The sequence below is a fragment of the Vigna umbellata genome, chromosome 3 (genome assembly GCF_029865625.1).
Source record: "Vigna umbellata cultivar VRB3 chromosome 3, Vumbellata_1.0, whole genome shotgun sequence".
Taxonomy (NCBI): domain Eukaryota; kingdom Viridiplantae; phylum Streptophyta; class Magnoliopsida; order Fabales; family Fabaceae; genus Vigna; species Vigna umbellata.
Window position 1 is genome coordinate 21,153,225 of NC_142167.1, and position 25,042 is coordinate 21,178,266.

The window sequence follows — 25,042 nt, forward strand, 5'->3', positions numbered from 1 at the left end:
CAAAAGGAAGTCCTACAAATTTAAATTGTCTTTGATTTCCTTTTATCGAAAGCATTGAATTTGAACACTTTTTCTTCTTTCAATCTTCTTTTCAAACATAGTTTTTAAGCTAGGAAGAACAATTAACTTCCAATTACAGCCACTCTTTCAACACAAAGTAGCCCAAACAGCTATAAAAATTAATATAAAATTACATAGATAAATAGAAGAAAAAATTGTAGGTATCAGAAGTTGATCTGAATTCAAACCTGGGTGTTTAATTTGATTAGGGTTTGGGTTACTGAAAAGGAACAGGAACACCGTGGTTCTTGTTGACTATAGCCATTGCCTGGTAGCGAGTACCCATACCGATCGGAACATCTTCATCGGGTCCTTCCCAAAAGGGAGCTTCACCATCACCAACAAGTCTCCAGTAACCTGTTCGCAAGGTTTCAGCCTGTTCCTCCGTGCAGTTCTGAAGGAGTGCCTCAACACGAAAATTTATTCCAAGAGAACCAAGAAATTGAGATTGAGTAATTGGCCCGTGAACACACACTTCTCCTGCATGTGTTACCAAATTAGTTTTTTCTGATATCTGATTCTAATAATCATACTATTTGTTAAAATACAAAACATTTTGGAAGCACACCCGAAGCTTCCTCTGCAGAATGCCTAATGGAAGCAAAATCAACATATGCACTGAGATCGGCTGATCCAGGATTGTCTAGAAGGTTCACAAACTTGTGTTTCCGAATTGCCTGCATCAATCCAAACACCATCAAAGTACGAGGGAGGAAAGACAACCTATGTATAATATATCAACTACAATATCCATTTCAATAATTGACTCAGATATTAGTCGTATTCTACATGACAATTACCAGCATAAAGAAACTTCAATTTATGTAAACTCTCAAGTTTAACAATCTTATCTTTCACAATGAGTTCCATCACCCACCCTCTTGATGGGTCCATCGAGACAGCAGAATTCATCGGAAGACAAAACAACAAATGAGACCTGAACTCAGGGATTGACACTACCTTCAACCATCAACCAAAACGTTAAGGCTATGAGTTTATAAGTCTTTTACTTCTTCTACCTTATACGGTGCTCAACTTTCTTATTTTTACTAATATAGAACTTAGACTCACACTTAAATCCAATACCTCTGTATCATAATGTATACTCCAAAGAGAGAGATTGTGTTTTACTGTCACTATGCTTATTATTTTTTATCAGAATTTTAAACCAACGTGTTTGCTTATGCTAATACTTCCACGGTAGTAATACAAGACGAAAAGTAGGATACGGGAGTAAAACTAGAAAGCAACACTTCTAAGAATAAGATGAGAAAGATGCTAGACCTGGAGACTGTTCGAGATTACTCCGTTCATGCCATAGTCAATGATTAGAGCTCCTCCACCATCAGAACTTATCCTGTCAACAATGGTTTGGGTCAACTCCATGGCTTGGGGACAAATCTCAATTTGATTGAGCTCGGCAAATTCCTCGGGTGCAGCCCATTTCAACCGCTTTAATAGATAGAGAGTAGCAGGTGTTGGCTGTGGAGAAAGAACAAAACGAAACCTATCCGATATATGTAAGAAGTATCAATACACTAAACCCATAAAAAATACAATTTAAAAGAGTAGATTATATTACAATACTTACGATGAATCTTCTGCCACATCAACCATTTTCTCACACCAGCCTCGAGATGCTTTCTGCAGAGTCCAGACAAAGAAATCATGCTTCAAAGAATGTAACACCAAGAGCAATATACAAATGGAAGGAATTGGCAGAGAACTTGGATTTCATTGTTTTACAAAACTTATACAAGGTATAGTATGAAAACTTCTATTATAATGGACATTAAGGAACTAAAACTATGAATTTTGCCAAGCTAAAAAATCCCTTTTGAAGCAGGAAATTAGTGGAAATTTGGAATTGTTTAAACAAAAGGAGTGCAACAGTTGAGGTTCAAACTTATCTGTCACAAAACATAGCTGTGGATGAAAAAGTATAAAGTAACAGCTGTGGAAGAAGCATTTGAAAGCAAAAATTTGGAGAATTTCGAATCTAAAATCTTAATTTTGCAGCTTGATAGATGTTCTTAGTTTTAATTCAGCTTAATAGCACAAGCATTATATTACCTGAAACTGGTGGACTGGAAGGGCATCAAAGAACTCATGCGCAATTATAATTGTTGGCACTGGAGCACAACAAGAGCAATTGGTCAGGGCATTTTTATACACAGTTCAATAAGATGTTTTAATGTAACACAGAACAGAATTGAAATTTCATGTAAGAAGTTGCACACCATATTCTATGCCCAAAAGTCTATTTTCATTGGAAAAGCATTACATACATCCTGATGGAATCTGCTCCAGCATTGCATGCCACGATACAGGAGTACCAAACAAAGACCTGGCAGTTCTTACATCAGTATCTTGAGAACCATTCTCTTCCTCAACGCATTTCAAGTTCTGGTGCTGAAGCTTCTGCAGTGCTGGACTACATTCCACCAAGTGCACATGCAATGACTCAATGAAGTTCTTAAACTTTGAAGCACCCTATAAGAAATTAAAAACTTCCATATGTAGTTGAGAATGTAAACAAAAGGTTTAGAAATTCAAGCATAAAAGCACATCATCATCATACGCGAAGGAGATCGGCCATGAGAGTTCCTCGTCCGGGGCCAAGCTCAACTAGATTTATTCTCTGAGGTTGGCCCATTTGCTGCCAAAGACACATCACCCAGACACCAACCATCTATGTTTGAAAAAACAAGGTATTAGAATTAAAATCATTGTCATGACACCTGAAGAAGCCTTAGCTATAGTTCATGCTTGGATAAATTTCTATACATACACTTGAATAGGAGAATAAGACAAGAAAAACAAAATAAAATGAGTTTCTCCGTAAAATTTAACTTACCAATGAACTAATTTGTAAAAAAATTCCCATGGTAGTTTTTCTAAAAGATTTTAGAAAAAATTAATTCATTTTTCACTTCGTTTTCTTTTATACAAACATTCTAGTTCAATAGATGAAGATAATTCACCTCACCTCACCAAACATCTGGCTAACTTCGGGAGAGGTGATAAAGTCACCCTCTGCTCCAAAAACATCCCGATTGATGTAGTACCCAGCTTTAGGATTTGTCAAAACTTCGGACATGTACTCACCAAGGGAAATAGGCCCTCCACGAAACTGATAATCACGACTAACATAAATTAAAATCGACGAAACCCAAATGTTAAAGACTCAATTTTTATGATGCAAAAATTGAATGGAATAAGATAAAACCTTGATGATGCCTTTGAGGTGCTTGACGAGCTCGGAATCAGAAGTTGGGTGGTGAGCATGCTCTGGCAGAAGAGAGAAAGAGAGTTTGAGCGAGTACAATAAACAAAGAAAAGAGGGAAATTTGAAGAGAGTACCAGGTGGATTGTAAAGGGTAGAACGGTCAATGGATATTGTGGTGGCAGTGGTCTCTGAAGAAGAAGAAGAACAGAACCTTCGATAGTGTCGTGGCACCGTGGGGCGATGAAGTGAGTAACATTGCCGCAACGCTCTTCTCAGCATTTCTTCTTTACTTTTTTTTTCCTTACAGGAATCGAAGCTGAGAGTGTGAGGTTTTACATAGTTAAGGTTTTTTTCTAGTTTATGCTCATACCAATTTTCTCTCTCATTTTTGTTATTTAGGTATTTTAATACGATTTTTGGGTATTTTCTAACCAAAGAAATACAACAAGAATAATAGTCGATTGATCAAGATTAAAAATAAAATACATGTTTTTTTTTTCTCACAGCAATGTTTAACCAAGAATAATACTTGTTTACGTGTTCTTCTAATACTTGTTTATTGTTTACGTGTTTCACATTTTATTATTATTATTTTTGTGAGAAAACTAAAACCACGTATAAAATGAAACGAAGAGAGAAATAACTAATACAAATTTTCTTTCAAGACCAACAATGTCCTCAGTTTCAGGCTATGTGTGAATATAAAATTGTCAACTAAGAACTAAATATTTTTTATTTCATGCCATAGTGAAAAACAAAAAAAGTTTACTCTGAAAAAGAATAAAATAAAAAGTATGAAATCTTCTTCACTTAATTTGAAAATTTATTACAAATAAAGAAAATCTTTTTACCGCACTCTCTTAAGTTTACTCACTATGTTTTCAATCCCTTTTCTCTTAAGTTAGTAATTAGATAAGTTCGACTCACCTAAGTATTAAAACCATTCAATTATATTCTTAAATAATGTTATATAGTCTTTAAAATTCAAAATGTCAATTTTTATAATTAAAAATTTGTAAATTATTATAATAAAAATAGATTAAATATATTTTTATTCTTTAAATTATATAAAATTTAAATACATTATGTTTGAAATTTGATGTTTTAGTTTTAAAAATTTAAAAATAATAAATATAATCATTTTTTACCTCAATTAGAATTTTTCTTTTCACATGTCAATAGCCGTTTTTCAACTGAAAGAAGTAAAAACGCATTAATTGGATTATTTAATATAGGTTTAATTGCTTCCTTTGTCCCCAGTTTGGTTGAATTGTGTCAAATTCATCCTCATTTTTAAAAAAGTTTCATTGTCGTCCTCACGTGGTATAAAAGTGTCAATTGAATCCAAACATAGAAAAAATTTGTGTCAAAGTAGTCATTTTTCCTATATATCTATGTCTTCCTTTCATATGTCACTTCTCTGGAGCTATGAAAAGCCTTAAATTGGATAAGGTAAAATGAATATCTGTACTTGATTGTATGAAAGGAAGACACAGAGATATAGGAAAAATGACTACTTTGACACAAATTTTTTCTATGTTTGGATTCAATTGACACTTTTACACCACGTGAGGACGACAATGAAACTTTTACACCACGTGAGGACGACAATGAAACTTTTTTAAAAATGAGGATGAATTTGACACAATTCAACCAAACTGGGGACAAAGGAAGCAATTAAACCTTTAATATACTATCCTATGTCCGATTATTTTGTCTAGCCCAGAATCAAAGAAATCAACAAGTTCATAATTTATATTTAGCAGTAACAAGTTCATAATTTATATTTAATATACTATCCTATTTATTTATATTTCAAGCATAACAAGAATCAATCAATCAGCTCATAATATATTTAGCAGTAAAGAAAATAAATTCCAGGAATTGGAAACAATCTAAACAAGAAAAACAATTGTGATTCTATTAGCCATAACTCAATGATGCCCATCTCAAAAATATCGAACCAATTAAGTTCCAAATCAGTTGGATGCAGACAAAGGAGTGGCACCGCCATACGAAAAATGGAAATCTCGTAGAACGGCAGAGTTTGGTTAAAATATATCGATCTGCCTCTATCTGCCATCCTATTTCATTATAAGTACAAATAGACCCTTACAACTATCAATTGAAAAGATAAAATTGTGATTAACATGTTTAACTGCCCTTGCCTCTTTTTCTGTCTAATTAGAGATGCAAAAGACAGGGAGAGGGAAAGTGGGAAAGAGATAGGAACATAACATTGTTTGGCCTCGTCTACCAGTAAAAGAATGCAAGGGTCTAGTAGTGTTAGAGCAAGCCTGATGGAGTTGACTCGTGTACATGATTTATATCTCTCTATATCATATACACTGATGAACATTATCTATTTTCTGATCTTCAATCTAATTTGATGCAATTCAACAAATTACGTACTTCCAACACAACTCCAATTCACAAATTTACTGAATCACAAAATTTGGTAATTTGTATTTCTAATTTAAAGAATTTCACTCACAATTTTGTAAAAGTATAATCAACAGTGAAAACCGTACTGTTAGCCCCTCTCCCAAAAAATAAGGAGAAAGAATTTAGGCAACGAACTGCACTTTATGAATTTTCAGCAAGAAATTGTGCTTAAATAAGTAATAATCCTGAGATCACTAATTCATACACATATTTTAGACCCCATAAATGGAATCATGATATACGTCTGTGCCAAGTTGTGTAAGCATTGATCCAGCATCAATAACTAACAATCCTGTATTAAACAGCTAATATTTCAGAAATAACAGCAAAATTCCCTCTTCTTGAAATTGTCTGAACTTGGAAAGCGTGTGTATGTTCATTGAACTCCGAAGCAGCAGATATTTACATTCCTCTGGCCTATAAAATGACCAAATACACTACAGAACTGTACATACACACAATTGATTCACAAACATCAATCATCTGTTCTAATAAAATTGTTTCACAGGAATATGTTTCAAAGAGAAAAATGAAATGACTATAAAAACTTATGATGCATGGAAATTTATAGTCAGATGACAATATGAAAACTCTTTAAACAGCACCAGAATCATCCGTTCTAGTGACCGGCGTAAAATCCCAATACTGCTAGCATTGTTTGCACAGAGGATTGGTTTAAAAAAGAAACTGAAACACTATACTGCCAGCTTAAACCACATCTAATTTCAAATTAGCATCACCGTTATGTTGGTCCAAGCCGATGTTTACACGATGATGTTCAAGGTTAGGAATGACAATTCTAACTAGACCTTGTGGGTATTCGCCAAATTCAAAGAAGCCCCCGACGAGGAATTATTGACGGTCATAAGACATATGAACTGAAGTGTACAATTCTTCTCAAACAATTCACATCAAACAATTTATTTTCCAAACAAAGCATATAAAGTGTCTTCATATTTAACTATTGCATGGTAATAATTTGACACGCGCAAGGCCGAAAGCAATCGAAGCACAAAAAAGTATATATCAATGGTAATATACCCATTGTTCTAAAATACAAGGGTGAACAAATCTATGATTCATAAGAATGTACACTCCTAAACAATAAAATTATACATAAAAGATTGATCAAACAATCCCTCAAACCAAAATTTCAAGAAAATCGTATTATTAAGACTGTATAAGAACGATGGTTCAGCCTCTGGTTAACAATTTCGAGTTGTTGAAGGCTGTAACTATAAGGGTGACCAATTCATGCTATCGACTACAAGCACAGACTCAAAGGGAAGCAACAAAATAGCAATCTATAGTTCTGTACTCACAATGGCAGATCTCAACGTCTGAACCACCAACAAAGAAAGTCATAAAACCTTCAAGTGTCAGCTACCATAATGGTGATTCCGAGCAGCCATATTGGCAACCTGAGTTTGCAACTGGGCCGCTCTAACTTTCGCTGTGGTGGCGCGGTGAAAGAACTGTTCCCTGGATAACGCCCTCACACTCCTCAAATACTGATCAAACGGCACAGCTCCCACCTGAAGAGACTTATCCAACGCATAAAGCGTGTCCTCGATAGCCAAATCAGCAGCAGTGCAGTCAAGCATCTGCTTGGACAGTACATCCACACACTCAAAAGCATCCTCAGGATTGTCCAAACCACCCAGCTTCTTCCCCTGGTTATCCCTCAACCACCCCTCCAAAACATCAGTGTTCATCAACACAATCTGCAACTGCTGCTCCAGCGCCTCCATCTCCTCCTGCATCTCCTTCAACCCCTTGTTGAGAGTCTCCTCCCGCTGCTTTAACACGCCCTGCAAATTAAACAGCCCCTCCATCTCACCCTCCCTGGTCTTCCTCAACGCGGAAACATCCCCATGAACCATCTCCACAAGCTTGTTAATCGCGTTCCGCTTGAAAACCTCAGAAGGATCCTCAGTGGACTGAACCCTAGAAGCGGGAGCAGGGTAAGGGGAAGGAGGGTAAGGCCTAGCGGGGGGTTGAGCGTGGGGGTAGCCAGATGAAGAAGAGTTAGAAGATAAATTGGAGGAAGAGTTTCCGAAACTGGGATGGGGGTGAGGGTGAGGATTTGGATTAGGATTGGGGTTGGGATTAGGGTTCGGGTTAGGGTTAGGTCTGCGTTGGGAATAGAGGGGAGGGTCGCGACCGAAGTGGTGGCTGAGATTGAGAACGAGATCGACAAGGTTGGAACTAGGGTAGGTCCAATTCTGCAAGTAAGGAACGGAAACCAAACCAGAAGGGTTAACATGAGGGTGGGGGCGTTTGATGACCATGTCGCGCGTGGGATTCACATAGACGCAGGGCGGGTGACGAGGGTAGGACTCCATGAGCCAGATGACGACGGGGATGTTGTAGGTGACACCTTGAAACGACATGGGGATGGTGCCGTCGGCCTGAAGGAGGTTGACGGAACGACCGTCGTTATGCGTGAAGGCGGCCGTTTTGGGCTCGAGCGAAGGGAAGGTAGATGTTAGCGCGACGAGGTGCTGGCGGATGAGCCACTTGGTGTCCTCGGAGTAGGGGACGGCGGAGGGGCCGCGCTGAGAGAGAACGGAGTTGAGGAACTGCGTCATCGCCGGTTGGACCATGCCGATTCCGATTGGAGTTGGGAAGATGAAGCAGCTGAGGCTTATTATGTCAATCAGCTATCACTCTCAGATTGCTTTCTTCCTTCGTAAGGCTATTCCTTCATAACTTTCACGCATTTCAATTTTCTCTCCCATCTCCAAACGCGTCACTGTTTATACTTTTTCTTCTTTTCTTGTTCCGCTTCAGCTTCTACGAAAACGCCCTTTCCTATTTATTTTTTTAACTTCTTTTTATCAATAAAAATCACTTTTATGTAATTAATTAATTCCTTATCATCAAATTCAATCAATTTTTACTGCACATCACGTTTTATTGTTTGATGCACGTAAAAGTCAAACATATTTGTATATTAAACTTAATTATCCACTTAGTCTGGCAAAAAATTATACAACAAATGAACAATTTATCTATATACAATTTTTTAAATAACAAAAATACTGTTTATTCTTAATGTGCATAAATTTTGGAGCAAAATTTAAATTCTCATTTTCCAAATATTTATATATTAAGGCAGAAGTTACAGATTGGATAAACTCAAAATAATGGCATGGAAAACGTATTATATTGCTATGTATTGACTTTTTTAACGTTTTTTATATTTTTCCTAAATATCAGTTTTACTTTTAATCTAAAACTTTTTTAATAGTGTTTCTAATTTTTCAAATTTCAAATAAAGAAAATTAAAGTTAACTAATGGTTTTAATTTTCAATAAAATGTGAAACTTTTATTCTTAACTTTGAACCAGGAAAAAGTGACTCCCAAACAACGTATCTCAGCTAGGTAAGCAACATTGAGATCTAGCTCTGTTAAGAAAGCATACTCTAGCAAATTAATACATTAAACATTTAATTCAAATACAGTAGTGAAACATCGATCTGGTCCAGGACAATCAGACCATAAAAATACCTCGGAAAAAAAAAATCTTATATTGTATTTCCTATATGTCTGTTAAGACAATAATACCCTACCCTGATATTACATAAATTGCTGTGGAACTCGAATTAGTAAATCGTTTCCCAGGCTAACTGAAGGTGTTAAATCACAAAATCTTCCACTTTCTCTCAAGGGCACCAGTAATCCTTGTAATACAATAAGCAGCACTTAGAGGGTACCCAGAAACTGCAATCAGGAAGCACTATGATGTAAGAAATAAGAATATCCTGACTGATACATGTTAAATAATCATGCGAGGTAGCATTCTGCATTTTTATTACACACTACAAGTTTTGACCACAAATTGTAACAATAAATGAAAATAATCAGTAGGGTGCTCGGCCAGGAGGCTTAAACTCGGCTTAGCAACAACTTCTACCATTCAAATTCAGTTCAATTTAAGCATGAGATCTGTTAATGCAAAAGACAGTAAGTTGGCTTCAAAGGAAACACCCTATTTTAAACAGACTAGTCATTTATAGCATATTTGGATATTTGTTTCCAACAATGCAAACTGAATTTCACCCGTTCCAAAGTATGAAACCGTGAATACAGGTAACCAAACACACTTAGTATTCTGCATAAAATGCAACAAAAGAACCAAAGTGGGAGACTGCACTAACAGGCTGAGCAGATCCATATATTTCTGTTTTCCGGTATTATCAAAGCTAAGCTAGTATGGTCCAACAGTCAGATTTTGTTCACAAACCTGCATTTAGTAGTTAAAGTGCTTTGCATAAAATAGTTCACTTTTTACTCATTATGGAGATCATGTGGCCTGACCAATTTATACTTTAACAAAATTTCATGAAGCTCTTCATTCCTTGTTTAGAAATTTGAACTGACAAATATCAACAAAATTAAAAATAAAAATATATCATGTCCCAAAAACAAATACAAAATTTGCACACAAAGGGACCCGACCATCGGCAAACACTTGTCAAACAAAGACACAATAAAAGAAAACCAATGAAGCCAGACCCAAGTGCCACCACAGGAATATGTAAATAATTACTGTGACGATAGTAGATAAAAAAAATTGTATGGACAATCTTACTTGCTATGTAATCTTCTGTATAATCTGTCTCAATCTTCCCATGGGCCATTGCTCCTACCTGAAATTAGAATATATTAACTGCTAAGCATCGACAGAAAAAATAAACAAAAGAAATTGAAAGTTGAGCTGGTGAAAGTACCACAAAAACAAGGTCCATATCGCTGGAAATCTTTGATACATAGTCATCCATATCTACAAGCTTGTCTGAACTATATGATAGACCTGAAATTCAACAGAGACATCACTTTTACTATTTTGAATTATATTGATAAAAGAATTTATCAAAACAGAAAAGTTAAAACACAGATTTTAACATTAAAGAGTTGGAATTTTCCAGCAGTTCAAAAAAACAAACAGGTAAACACAAGCAACGATCAAGAACAAAACACACCTATTTTTTGTGAGTTGACAGGCAAATACTGTGTGACAGGATTTTTTATTGTTCGGAGGAGTTTTTCGCGCTTGCCAACAGCAGATATGCTCAGCTTTTGAAGCAGTTCCACTGCAGGGTAGTAAAAGTTTAGAAGCAACATGATGAAAGCTCGTTACTTTTTCCTCCCAAAAAGTGAGGCCTAGGAAATAAAATAGCAAAGACTTACACATAACACCAGCAAAACGTTTGAAGGTTCTAGGAATTCGAACAAAGGGCTTAACCTCAATAAGAACACCTTTCTCCGTTCTTATATAAACATTTCGCAATCTTCCAGCTTTATTCAGTGGACTATCTAAAATAGATAGAAGAGACTGAAAACAAAACACCATTTGATATAAATTAAAACTCATACTAAAGACTGATGAAGATGACGATGCATGTGGAAGAAACTTTACTTGATGAGTAATGTCCGGCCTATAATCTCCAGGATTTTTGTTGTGTTTGCGAAGGAAATTGGCATGGTCATCGGAATTCAACAACTGATATGTCTGCAGTGCCAAAAAAACAAAGGAAAGACAAAGAATTGAATGAAAGTTGAAAGTAAAAGGAAAAGGAGAGTGTGAAATAGAAGAGTAAGAAGTAGAACCTTGCCGACTTTGGCGACTTCAAGAGAAGCTCTTTCGAGAATGAAGATGACATTGGATTTGGTACTTTCTTTCTCGCTGGGAGCAATTGGGATACCGCTCAATTCATCCTCTTCTGTTGGTGCAGGTTCTGCTTGTGGTGGTGATTCTTTGCTCTCTTCCGCGACAGCTTTCTTCGGTGGCGGCTGCGGGTGTTCTTCTTCTGAGTCCTGTTTGGATTGGGAGTGCTTGCGCTTCTTCCCCTTCACACCAAAAGGTCGTGTCATTGCCTCTGCCTCAAACAAACCCCAACTCTCCAAACACTGATTACACGTCCTAGGGTTCTGCTTTTTGTGGAAAACCTTTTATCTGAGCTTATAATATGGTACACCCAAAACCTTGGTGTAGTGAAGGTTTGATGAAAACCTAACCCTTGGATATATAATGATATGATTATAATTTTTTTATATATTACAATGGTTCTTTATGTCCTTTACAATGATACTATTTCATTTATTTAAAATATAATTTGGTAACACATTACTCTCCCCTTATAATACAGTATAATAACTTATTAATTTAAAAAAATTATGCAAATGCTCATTTACTCAAAAATACATATAAGTATCTTGTAATATTAAATATTTATTTTTATGGCAAATATCATGTATAATATTTTAGTGAATTATAAAATCAATCTATAATATATCATAAGATATTATATTATATCATGCGCATGTGTATTTTTTTTTATAACAAAAGATAATAAAACTATAATTATAAAAATAAAAAATATTATTTTGATTTTATTGTAAATACTTTTATTTATTTTTATATGTAATTTTATTATAAATCAATTATAAAAAATTAGTTTCTGAATGTCACGATCCAATCAAAACTAATATACTTCACTAACATAACATGGTTATAGGTTATAAAACATTATGAGATATATTTTATAAGTATTTATATATTAATAATATATATGATTAAATTTCAATAATTTGATTATAATGTAATCTTTTTTAATATTATATATTGAAAAAATTTTGATAAATTAAATAAGGTGTTACATTATCATTATTATTTAGTTAATTATCATATATAGGATAAGTTATTATATCCGTCAATATTATTTGACATTACCAATTTTATCGAGTCATGTGACCCAAAAACTATATAAGTACACATAGTATTTTATAAGAACAATAAATACTCACTTGTACTAATTATTTCTTACTTAAAATATTTAAATAGGTTTAAACTCTATTACTCACTTAAGCGTATGAGAGTTTTTTTTTTTTCAGGTGGATCTCCTCCTACATTCCAACCCACAAGAGTACACATCAAGATTTTTTAATTCACTAGAATTTTGCCACATGTACGAAGGTTCACGCTTAGAATACCAGTAAAAACATTTGACACCTATCATGGGACCCCGTTAAAACTCTGTACTAGCCTCACTCTTTGGAGGATCTCATCTAATAACTTATCCACTTTGGCACTTTAGCCAAGTTCATTCAAAGGGAAGCGACAATCGAGGATGACTAGGTTGAGGTAGAGAATGTGACAACTTCACAAGGCAAGAACAATGATAGTTGTATCAGCCCAACATGGTATTTTGGACACTGAGTTTTGATCATGTATAAACCCAACAGCCCACTACCTCTCCCACAAAACTAGTAATTTGGAGCTGGTATGATACCTCATAGTGGAGGTAAACACGTCCTACAACATCCTAATTGGACGGAGAACGCTAAACAAGCTCAGAGACGTTGTGTCTAATCAACACATGGCAATGAAGTTTCTAGGCAAGGACTACTCGACCATTATCATTCTCAAGGCAGATCCAAAAGATGCAAGGACCTATTATGCCCTAAGTTTGAAAGTGACACCATATGTATCCCCTACTAGCCCAACAGACACACCAACACGCTAGCTCGCATAACAAAGATAAAATAGTTTGTCTCACTGCAAATAGAACCACACCCTAGCAAACAAAGCAATCATGTTGACCAATGTTTTCAAATTACCAAAGTTGATCTGAACAACAGTGTCTTTAACCTCGAGTCCAAAGTTAAGTTCTGAAAGGACAATCAATTTTCATTCAACAAGCTTATTCAATATGTCGTATAGCACACCGTTGATCACGTAAGACAAAAAATTACATTTAATACTTTTTAAAAGAAAAAAGATAAAAATAATTAGAATTTTGAATAGAATATATAAAATTACATAATAATTTAGGAAGAAAAAAATATTTAATCTTTCTTAAAACAATCCTAGATTTGTTTTTATAATAAAATATTATATTAAGATAATAATAAAAATAAATATAAATAGTAGTTTAAATAAAATAATCATATATTTAGCTGTTTAGGAAGTATGTAGAATAATAAAGGTGTATTATAACTTGTTACTACTGTTGAATAATTGCATCAATGGAAGCTGGCCGAGTGGAATCCAAAAAAATTTTAGTCCAAATTTTCTAAAATAATTCAATTTTATAGGGTTTCAATAATCCAAAATTTTTTCAAAACTAGCAATTATTTAACTTGGTTTTCATTACTGAACTGGTATTCTTTGCCTCTTATTTACTTATCAAACATTTTTGACACATACTATCTTCGTTCCAAAATTACTTCGAAAAAAAACTAAGCAGTTTTTCTTTAGATTGAGTTATAACAAATCTGGTGCTTGTGGGTACGGTGGCGGTGGCGGTGGCGAATGAAGCTCCGAGTTGTTGGTGCGGCGGTCCCCGTCGCAGCCACCACCACCCCTTGTCTCCACAGACTCTTTTCCGTGTCCAAATTAGACGACGAAAACGATGGTCGTTTTGTGTCACTTCTTTGCGACATCGTTCGAGGAAAGCAGAGTTGGAAGGTGGCTCTGAACGATGCTTCAATTTCATCGGCATTGAGACCCCATCATGTGGAACAAGTCTTGATCAACACCCTGGACGATTCCAGGTTAGCTTTGAGGTTCTTCAACTTTATGGGTCTGCACAAAAACATGAACCACTCGACAGCCTCCTTCGCCATCTTGGTCCACGCACTTGTTCACTCCAGACTCTTCTGGCCCGCTAATTCCCTCTTGCAAACCCTTCTCCTTCGTGGGTCCCACCCCAATTACGTTTTTCAACACTTTCTACACTCTTACAAGCTATGTAAGCTTTCGTCCACTTTGGGTTTCGATTTGCTGGTTCAGAGTTACGTGCTAAGTTCACGAGTTTTTGATGCTATTGTCGTGGTGAAACTCATGCTTGCCAATGCTTTGTTGCCTGAGGTTAGAACCTTGAGTTCCCTCTTAAACGGGCTTTTGAGAGTTAGAAAATTTATAACGGTTTGCGAATTGTTTGATGAGTCTGTGAATGCGGGTGTTCGACCTGATCCTTATACTTGTTCCGCTGTGGTTCGGAGTCTCTGTGAATTGAAAGATTTTTTTAGAGCTAAGGAGAAGATTCTGTGGATGGAATCTAATGGGTTTGATTTGAGTATTGTAACTTACAATGTCTTGATTCATGGGCTGTGCAAGGGTGATAGAGTCGGGGAAGCTGTTGAGGTTAAAAGATCATTGAGGGCGAAGGGTTTGAAAGCTGATGTTGTTACATACTGTACACTAGTGCTTGGTTTTTGTAGGGTGCAACAATTTGAGGCTGGAATTCAGCTTATGGATGATATGGTTCAATTGGGGCTTGCTCCATCCGAAGCTGCTGTGTCGGGTTTAGTAGATGGATTGAGAAAGCAGGGAAAGATTGAGGATGCTTATGAGTTGGTAGTTAAGGTAGGGAGGTCTGGTTTTGTTCCGAATTTGTTTGTTTATAATGCATTGATCAATTCTTTGTACAAAGGTGGAGATTTCGATAAGGCAGAGTTGCTTTATAAGAATATGAGTTTGATGAACTTGCATCCCAATGGTATTACTTATTCCATTCTTATTGATTCCTTCTGCAGAAGGGGGAGGTTGGATGTCGCAAGATCTTATTTTGATAGAATGATAGAAGATGGTATAAGAGAAACTGTATATGCCTACAACTCTTTGATAAATGGCCAATGCAAGTTTGGGGATTTGAGTGCAGCCGAGTCCCTGTTTACTGAGATGATCAATAAAGGGGTGGAGCCAACTGCCACAACTTTTACGTCATTGATTAGTGGTTATTGTAAAAACCTACAACTACTAAAAGCATTTGAGTTATATAATGAGATGATCGAGAAAGGAATTACTCCAAACATTTATACCTTCACAGCACTTATTTCTGGGCTTTGCAGCACAAATAAGATGGCTGAAGCATCCAAACTTTTTTATGATTTGGTTGAAAGGAAAATCAAGCCAACTGAGGTGACATATAATGTGTTGATTGAAGGGTATTGTAGGGATAACAACATTGATAAAGCCTTTGAATTGTTTGAAGACATGCTTCAAAAGGGCCTTGTTCCTGACACATATACCTATAGACCTCTTATCAGTGGCCTTTGCTCAACTGGTAGGGTTTCTGAAGCTAGAGATTTTATTGATGTTCTCCACAAGCAGAAAGTAAAGTTAAATGAGATGTGCTATAGTGCACTTCTTCATGGTTATTGCCAGGAAGGAAGATTGATGGAGGCACTGAGTGCTTCTTGTGAAATGATTCAAAGAGGAATCAACATGGATCTGGTTTGCCATGCTGTTCTTATTGACGGTGCTCTAAAGCAGCCAGACAGGAAAACGTTTTTTGATCTCTTAAAAAACATGCATGATCAAGGATTGAGACCTGATAATGTAATATATACAAGTATGATAGATGCATACAGCAAAGAAGGATCTCTGAAGAAAGCTTTTGAATGCTGGGATTTGATGGTTACTGAGGAATGCTTTCCTAATGTCGTGACTTATACCGCTTTGATGAATGGTTTATGCAAAGCAGGAGAAATGGACAGAGCAGGTATTCTTTTTAAAAAGATGCTGGCTGCAAATGTCCCTCCCAGTTCAATCACGTATGGCTGTTTTCTTGACAATCTTACGAAGGAGGGATATATGAACGAAGCTATAGGCCTTCACCATGCAATGCTTACAGGGCTTTTAGCTAACACTGTAACATACAACATTATTATCCGGGGCTTCTGCAGACTGGGTAGATTTCATGAAGCCACTGAAGTTCTTTCTGAAATGACTGGACATGGTATTTTCCCTGACTGTGTTACCTATTCAACATTAATTTATGAGTATTGCAGAAATGGCAATGTAGGGGCAGCTGTTAACTTATGGGATACCATGTTAAAGAAAGGTCTCAAACCAGATTTGGTTGCATACAACTTGCTAATATATGGCTGTTGTGTTAATGGAGAGCTCGACAAGGCATTTGAATTGCATGATGATATGTTGAAGAGAGGGATGAAGCCAAGACAAAGTTTACGAGAATTGCATAAGGGTGAATATAAGAGCCCCAGCTAAGTTGTGGTATAACACGCACATAGCAAAGGTTTGAAACCCGTATTATGGTTGTTGCAGTAATGACGAGCTCAGAGAAGGGTGAAACAAGGCAAAATATGTAGAATCTGCTGAGGTTGAATTATCCGGAAACGAGGTTGGTGCTTGAAGCAAGTGGTTTCTAAAGCCTGAAAACGTTGAAGTGATAAGTAATCTCAGTGATGTGGCGTCGTATCCAAAGCAGAAAGAGCCAGGTGAAAGTTTAATATTTGCAAAGTTGAACAAATGTTTTATATTAGTATTAATGACATTTTACCAAATATCATATATAAATTATGTACTATTTTTTCTGTAGAGGACAAATTGGAACCTTGCAGACGTGAATGAGAGCATTACCAAAAGATTGAAACTAGTTGCAAGGCCTATTTTGTATTTAGTGTAGGCCACCGCTATTTTCAATTTACTTGCAACTTCAAGATGCTATAATACTCTAATGCTAAGCAGTTACGTTTGTTGTCATGATTGGTGATTACAAAAAGTGCTGCTAAAAGTATAGACTGCTTATGAAGCAATTGATACAAATTTGGGTTAGCATTGAACATGAAAACTGCAAAATTTGTACAGCTGCATGAACAGTAGTTAGTGTTTGTCAGAACTTTTTTTGGAGTTCTCTATTACTTTGAGAGGAAAAAAAGTCACTGTGTACACTAATGCTTAAAATAAAAGCAACTTCTTGCCAGTGAACAAAAGTCAAAAAGATGAAACTTCTATAACCGAACTCATTTTTCACACAATGTTAAATATTAATACATCATTTTATTTTATGTAGTCAATAACCATTTTTTATTTTGAAATTGCAGTTAAGTGATGCTTGGGCCAGCTGCGTTATGATTGATCATCTCTCCAGTGTGGCTGTAGACAAGTCATTCATTAATTCATTCAATTGGATATCTTGAAGCCGGAATCAAGCAATTGGCGTGGTGAAGATTTAAATATATGATTTGTGCTAACCACCACCACTAAACATGATACTATTTGTTTAGTCACCAGGGTTCAACTTCCAATCTCCAATCCCATGAAAATCTGATTTCGCATTCATTGAAAAGTAGGAGCGTGTTTAAGGCCTCTAACCTTACAAGAATAAGATCTCCTTTAGAATAAAAACTCCATAAATAAGCTTGTTCTAACCTGGTTCAATGGTTGTATTGGATTACTTGATTCATCATTTTTGAGCTATAAAAGATTAAGAAAACATAAAAAAATATTTGCAAAAATAAAAAAGTAACAGAAATTATACCGGAGAAGATGTAATATAATTAAAGGTTAAATAGTTTTTAATTTTTAAATTTTATGAGAAATGTAATTCATTTACGAGAAATTGTAATTCATTTATGAAATTTTGATATATTTTAATTGAAAAAATTTAAGAGTAAATGAATATAGTTTTTTTAATTTAATTATGTTACATTTTTTTATATATCAAACCTATTTTATATTAATACGTTAAAAAATTTAATATAATTAAATTTAAAAAGTTATATCTATTTTTTAATTTTAAAAATTAAAATATATCAAAATTTTACACAAACAAATTCTAAAAGTGAAGGCAGGAAAACTTCTTGATTCCCTAAGGAAACAATTTTTTATTGTGGATATTTTAGGATCAACCTAGGTTCTAGAACTTACAATAGTTAATTTGAATCATGTTAAGTGTTGACTTTGTGCAGCAAATAGATCTATATTTCGGAGAAAGCTTGGTTTGGCATTTTTGTTTGCAGCTTTTGTTTGGACTATCATTAAAATCGGCCACATTTCTAGGTAATCTTTTTCCTTCTTTGTGTAATTATCTGATTCAGGAACATCTTGGGCTTCATCATTTTAAACATATTTGATTGCAAGGGTTTTGTTGTAAGACTTGACTTCTATAGAAATTATTCTATGCAGTGAAATCCAATGACAGAGAAATTCAAATACCTTGGAAAATCAATCAAGAACCACCATCCAAAAACTATGGAATCACCATAAATAACATTTTGGAAGCCAAGAATCACCCTGATATAAATAATATCTCATACAAACTGAACTCAGTTCCACAGTTTTTATCAGCAAGGATTTTAAAACAAAAATTTCATCATCATCATTATCATCATCATCACTGTCAACTAAAGATTAATCCCAAATCATTTTGTAGACAAAGAACACGGCAAATCTTCACGCGGTTCATAATTAGTTCGAGCTGCTATCCTTCGTGAACACTCGCGGTTCATGATCAACAGCACCATGTTGATCCGACAGAAGACTATAGTAGTTTAAGTCCACCTGTTACCTCATCTACTACCTCAACGGGTCCTGCACATCAATATCACCTTACATCAAACTACTTCTACTTCTATAAAATGAAAATCTAAATGATAAGAATCAGTTTTTACTCTCAGTTAAACGTCACCAAATTATCATTTTATTTTCCGGTTTCAAAGATTTGTATAGAAAATAATAAAACAGTTTTTTATTGTTTCCTTTTACTATTTCATATACAAATATTCGAAAGCAGACAAAAAAAAATAATATTTTGTAATTAAAAGAAGAATTTGTATAACCAAAAGAGTTCATTCAGTAGAGGAGAGTATTACCAAGAATTGCCATCACTGTTCTGGAATCTAGAACAAAAAGGAAAAATAAATGTAAATTAACTGCAAAACGTATTAAATATATACACAAAAATCATATTATACAGATAAAACAGGTAGAATACGTATAGAATAACCAAAGTAAAACCAGTCATTTATCTAACTTTACTATTGAACATAGAAATCAAACAAGCTTTTCTCACACGAGATAGACAAATTATATACAGTCCAAAGAACCAATTTAGCAACTCTACTATTCAGAATGTGTGCAGGAATCAACATTTTCGAGCATGAATTATAGTTCAATATTAAAAAACGACCATGGAATGAACATTTTCCAGTGGAATGCTGTGAAACTCACTCTAGTTGCAATTCTACCTGTCCACAGCTTCCTATGATGCATAGACACAGTCCAAGTATTGGATAAAATACAAACCCAACACAATACAACTACTTTTCAAATATATATGATACAATATGTGCAAGATACATGTATACACATAATGGCATCATAACAGATAATAAATATATAGTTGCAATTCCAAAAATCTAAATCAAGGAGTTGTTGAACTGTAATAAAATAAAAAAAATTATAATCAATTGCTATCATATATCATTGCCTACTGCCAACATATAGGAATAAAACGTATACTGTCCTTGAATATCATTGGTAAAGAGGATAGCTTCAACATTTAGTTCATCAAGGGGCAATGTTTCTATGCTTTTATCATTATGCTTTTATCGTATACTGTCTTCGTTAGATTCAAAAAGTCAAGAAAGTTATATACTTCAAAGATACCGGTGAAGCATCTAAGAGTTTCCATATCAGATACATATCCAATACATATACACGGAGAAAATGCGGGCATAGAAGGTTATCGACGACTTCCATAGATACAGTAACATTATACACAATTTAACCAAGATCTGTGGCAAAAAGTGTGCGAGAGAAAGAGAAGATTCCCTTAATGCAAGAGTAAGTATTGTCGTTTAAATAACTTTTTCAGAATTGAAATTTCTCATTCACAAAATTTCATATAACTTGACAACTAGTTGATACTTGATAAAAGCTGTTTGATATCTATAAGCAACTACTTAGAGGAATTTTCAAATACTCACTTGGTGCAATCTGTGTTCTCCCAGCATCAATTGTGATATGGGTGGGTAACTTCAGAGATTTAGCCCTTTCCTAACTCATTAAGCAATATTTTGCGAAAAACAAAAACCAGCTTTAGATAGAAGGAGCCATGCATAAAAAGAATCAAGATAAATGGTAAGGAAAAAAATGTAGCAAAAAATACCTTAGGCATTTCCAATAAGTTAAAAACTGACTTTTCCTTTTTCTATTCACTAGTTGAAGTGTCAAAAAAAGTGTGAATTTTCTATTTTACTCCTAGTCGCTGACCTTGCTTTGCATATTTTCTCATGTAATGGTCAAACTACTTCATGTGGTTCACTTCATGGGAAAAAGTGTGGACTTATAACTATTGAGTGAAAATCAACTACTGATATCTTCATCATCTAACAGTTCGTTTACTGTTACAATCTTAGCTATTGACTTTTCCATTAACAGCTATCTCTCCACATTTATCCTCTAATGTGCACCCCTTTAACAGGGTCAAATCCTACAACCAAACTTGCAACCTAATTTTTACAAGATAAAGCAAAAGATAGGCAACTTTACATCTTTCTTATTGAATTAAAGTTAATTGGTTTCCAATCAAAATTCATTGTGGTCAAATAACCGATTAATGTGTATAGGGAATGCTAACAACACACTCTTTCTAAGGCATCCTTTATAACACACTTATTATTGGTTAAAACTCATTAGAAACTTCAAAAACGGTGAGTGAGACTCAGAAATATAAGAAAACCAAAAATTGTGATTTTCAATATTTTTCTGTCGATAGTATCCAGTGAATAAAAAAGTGTGCCGCTAACATTCTTTCTAGATGCATTATAGGAGCCAAGTACCAAATGCAATTTATAAAATAGATCACGCAAAAACATAGCTAATGCAGAAAATTTCCCTAAATAATACTCACCTGCATAGCAAGCATATCTTCTTCACTTTCAATTTTGACAACAACCTTTGGCTGCGCAGACATCTCCCACCTGTATACATTGATATTGACGTAGACTTCAGAATGAAATTATACAATGCAGAGTAACCTTCAAGCGTAATCAAAGTTACTCTGGTACCTATTCAACGCCTTTGGTGCTCGATGAAGGAGCTTTTTATAGAGACCCAACGTTGCATGACTGCCAAAAAACAGAAAGAAGTAGTGAGTTCGAACCATTTATCAGGTTTTTATTGAACATTAATAACATAAAAGTCGATAGAAATTAAGAGAAGATAAAAATAAATGAAAAAGAGAGAGCTATAAATCAGTCCACAAACTAGACAACCAGATTGATAGAAGTCTCAAACTCTCAGCACATTCAAAATTAACACTTTGAAAAACTACATACCTGCACTGAGCAGCAATCTTCCCTTTGCCCATTTTAAGATCATTTCTGACAACGAGAATCTGCAGAAAAAGGAACAATTTTTGAGGCAGCCAATTAAGATTGAGTAGATGGGGTATTGAGAAAAGAAAAAAAAAGAAGGGATTTTTGCGTACCATCTTAAAATCATCGAGAATGTCAGCTAGTTGTTCAATCTGAAGAGGGTCTTTGAGTTTGGACTTACTATTTCTCTTATTGTTGGTATCGTTGAAAAGTGTAGCATCGTTGTGTTTCGTCAATAATTTACGTGAGAAAATGAAACGAGGAGGATACTGAGAACCAATGAAGTAACCCAAAGCAAGATAACCAGCTCCCACCAGAATGGCACTCAACCATGTCAGTTCCATCTATGATTCAACTTTTAGGGTTTCTGAGGAAGCAAACAATATCACACAATCTTACACTTTTTTTTGGATAAATTGGTAAATGGCCAATTTCTGATTACAAGTGTAGTTTATTTTTTTTCTTCTAAAGTCAGAAGATGAGCCAAATATATATATTTAAAAAGTCTCTTTATGCTCTTTGCAATCAAATAAATAAAGCATCCTATTCTCCTAAAATTTGAAATGTTTGCATATTATATGTTAAAATAATAACATTTTAAAATAAGTTTTTTTTGTTATTTTTTAAGAATAATGATAATATTGTATTTTCACATTAACAAATTTCTACACTCTTTTACTTTTCAGTTTTTATAAATATAAAAGTCTATTTTTTTAATAACCGTGTTACTTCTAAAAATAAGTTATCAAGTGATCAATGGGTGTAAAAAAGTTATTTTTCTTTTTATAATTGTTTTATTCATGTCTAAAATTAACCACTTTGCTTTAATATATAATTTAAATAGTTTTTTTGACCAATGCAATTGAAATGTTTGTTTAAAAATTTATTTAGTATTTCTTAATTTAGAAAACCAAATTCACAATATTAAGAAATCTGAACGACTAAAATGGTAATTTACTCTACTCTATTGTATCAACCAAAATTTCCTATTATTTTTCTGAAAAGTTTTTTTTTTTTTTCATTTAGCAACTTAAAATAACGTAATTCATGTTTGGTTGATTTTGCCTTTTAACTGATGTTTTGTTTGGAAAAGAAGAGATAATAAAGTAAAATTAATAGGTAGAATAGAATAGAAAAATAGAGAAATAGATAAAAGTAATAATGGATATGGTTTGGTTTAAAAGTAAATAAAAAGGAGATAGAGTGAAAAACAATTTTAAATTTTATTCTATTTTAAAATTAATTTTAATTTTATTATTATAAAGTAATTTGGAAAAAGAACACCGAAACAACGTGCTACCATAAATTATTTGAGAGAGAAAAAATTAAATTAAATTGTAACATGATTTAATGAACAAATAATTTCTCTATTAGTTTACAGAAATGTGTTGTTTTGAATCCTATTAATATTTTTACCAAATTATTAATAATTTTTCACTTCGGCCTTTTCCTTTTCTTATTTATCTACCATAAAATAAAATAAAAAAACCTAAATAGGTGTATGGAATAACATGCGTGAGCAATAACTTATTGTGAATTTAATTCCAAACAAACCCATTACTTTAGTCAATTTTACCTTTATTAACTAATGTAACCTTCTGTTGACTGCGTTAAATAGTTTTAATAAACTAGTTTTTTAATTGAACTTTATTTCTAAATTTTGAAATATTATTATCAAATATTGTTCTTAAGTGATAACGTGCTAAAATACGTTAACTTGATTAACTTATAATATTTAATATTAATATACGTTGAAATTTAATTTCATAATTTATTGAAGGATACATTCTATAACACGGTATAATTTTTTTAAAAACTATGAATCACAGATGACGCTACAAGAACAAATTATATCAAGTAATTAAAGATAAAGTAATTTATTATTCGAATCTATATTTTCGAAATATTTGTTATTTATATTCAAAATTCCTTTTACTTCTACCTTTAAATTAAAATTTAAAAATTGTCTTTTGCATAATTTTATTTTCCTGAATTAAATTTTTTCAGAAAGCAAAATAATTTAAGATCCTTTTTGAAACCGATATTTGACTCCGGAAAACTTTTATAATTGAACTAGTTAACAAGTATTTTAATATTTATTTAACTTTTAATACATTAAACTTTAATAATATTTAAATGATCAAATCATTACGTACTCTTTTACTTTATTATGTTATCATATTTCGTCCTCACACTCATGTTAAACACTCATTAATGTTAAACACTAACAAATGTTAATGTTAGTGTTAATAACATATTTTGATAATATTTTCACACTTCACGTGTATTTTGTGAATAATTTAAAATTATTTTACAATCAATAATAATAATTATAAATACTAACATAATCTTAAAATGATAAAATGATAAATAAATGGTATTAAAAAGTTTCAAAAAAATATTATCAAACAATTATTGTTTTATTCTAATATCAAGTAGGCGAGTTTATAATTTTGTCACCGTTGTAGTAAAAAACGTCTAAAAAATTTGAGTTAAAAATATATATTTAGATTGTAATTGACTTCGATGCAAGGATTCCTAAACAATATCTAACATATTTCTAAACAATATTTTTAAATATGAGATTATTAAATAATTACTTACAAATTTTTCATTTACTATATTATTTCCTCACATCTCATTTCACTCATATATTATATGACTGTCCGATCAGATCGAACAGTCAACAATCAAACCAACTCTGATTAAAAATATCAAGTGACACTGAATAGACCAAACAATACAAAAAAAAAAAATTTAAGGATCACATTATTAGAGTTAAAAAATAATTAGTGCAAATATAGTTAATCTGGACCAAACAAACCAAACCGAAATAACTATTAATTAAACTTTGTTGTATAAGTTAAAATAAAAATCAGAAAAAGGAAGCTCCTTTACTGTCAACGGAAACAAAGAACAGTGAAACGTGTGCGTTAAAGTAAGTTACCCCATCCCTTCCAATGTCACAATATCTGAACTATCTACAAATAACAAAGTATCTTATAATTATCTTATAATGCTTCTATTTTTCTATATATTCGTTATCTTTTGCAACCAGTGTCATGTTTCAAATCCAATCTTAAACCCTAATAAGGAACTGCGGTGGCGGGGTACCACATCCCCACGATCCTCTGTTTTCAATTTAATTTTTATGATTAACTATTAATTAT

At 33.6% G+C, this 25,042-nt stretch overlaps 5 protein-coding genes across 6 annotated transcripts; 1 reads left to right on the forward strand and 4 right to left on the reverse strand.

Moving 5' to 3' along the window:
• Positions 1-10: 10 nt before the first annotated feature.
• LOC124837732 (NADH dehydrogenase ubiquinone complex I, assembly factor-like protein (DUF185)) lies at positions 11-3,643 on the reverse strand. The gene is made up of 10 exons (XM_047313190.2): positions 3,424-3,643; positions 3,290-3,351; positions 3,050-3,193; positions 2,642-2,752; positions 2,349-2,553; positions 2,134-2,192; positions 1,652-1,704; positions 1,345-1,567; positions 629-737; positions 11-540 (listed from the first exon to the last, which is right to left on the reverse strand). The coding sequence occupies exons 1-10, from the start codon at positions 3,566-3,568 to the stop codon at positions 278-280; spliced, it is 1,374 nt and encodes a 457-aa protein (XP_047169146.1). The 5' UTR covers positions 3,569-3,643; the 3' UTR covers positions 11-277.
• A 3,090-nt stretch (positions 3,644-6,733) lies between these two features.
• Positions 6,734-8,525, reverse strand: LOC124837717 (protein ELC-like). The gene has a single exon (XM_047313165.2). The coding sequence runs from the start codon at positions 8,338-8,340 to the stop codon at positions 7,114-7,116; it is 1,227 nt and encodes a 408-aa protein (XP_047169121.2). The 5' UTR covers positions 8,341-8,525; the 3' UTR covers positions 6,734-7,113.
• A 621-nt stretch (positions 8,526-9,146) lies between these two features.
• LOC124837740 (nucleolar essential protein-like protein) lies at positions 9,147-11,698 on the reverse strand. Its single transcript, XM_047313202.2, has 7 exons — positions 11,352-11,698; positions 11,161-11,253; positions 10,932-11,076; positions 10,724-10,834; positions 10,472-10,554; positions 10,333-10,390; positions 9,147-9,461 (listed from the first exon to the last, which is right to left on the reverse strand). The coding sequence occupies exons 1-7, from the start codon at positions 11,613-11,615 to the stop codon at positions 9,382-9,384; spliced, it is 834 nt and encodes a 277-aa protein (XP_047169158.1). The 5' UTR covers positions 11,616-11,698; the 3' UTR covers positions 9,147-9,381.
• Positions 11,699-13,902: 2,204 nt separating this feature from the next.
• Positions 13,903-18,139, forward strand: LOC124837730 (Pentatricopeptide repeat (PPR) superfamily protein). Of its 2 annotated transcripts, XM_088110762.1 has the most exons (3): positions 13,903-16,988; positions 17,090-17,172; positions 17,595-18,139. In XM_088110762.1, the coding sequence occupies exon 1, from the start codon at positions 14,056-14,058 to the stop codon at positions 16,756-16,758; it is 2,703 nt and encodes a 900-aa protein (XP_087966888.1). In that variant the 5' UTR covers positions 13,903-14,055; the 3' UTR covers positions 16,759-16,988; positions 17,090-17,172; positions 17,595-18,139. The 2 variants fall into 2 exon arrangements, with proteins under 2 accessions (XP_087966888.1, XP_047169142.1); XM_047313186.2 differs by lacking the exon at positions 17,090-17,172.
• Positions 18,140-18,734: 595 nt separating this feature from the next.
• Positions 18,735-22,296, reverse strand: LOC124837729 (uncharacterized). Its single transcript, XM_047313183.2, has 7 exons — positions 21,986-22,296; positions 21,834-21,892; positions 21,564-21,623; positions 21,407-21,476; positions 20,481-20,550; positions 19,365-19,391; positions 18,735-19,083 (listed from the first exon to the last, which is right to left on the reverse strand). Exons 1-7 carry the CDS (start codon positions 22,214-22,216, stop codon positions 19,034-19,036), a joined length of 567 nt encoding a protein of 188 aa, XP_047169139.1. The 5' UTR covers positions 22,217-22,296; the 3' UTR covers positions 18,735-19,033.
• Positions 22,297-25,042: the final 2,746 nt, after the last annotated feature.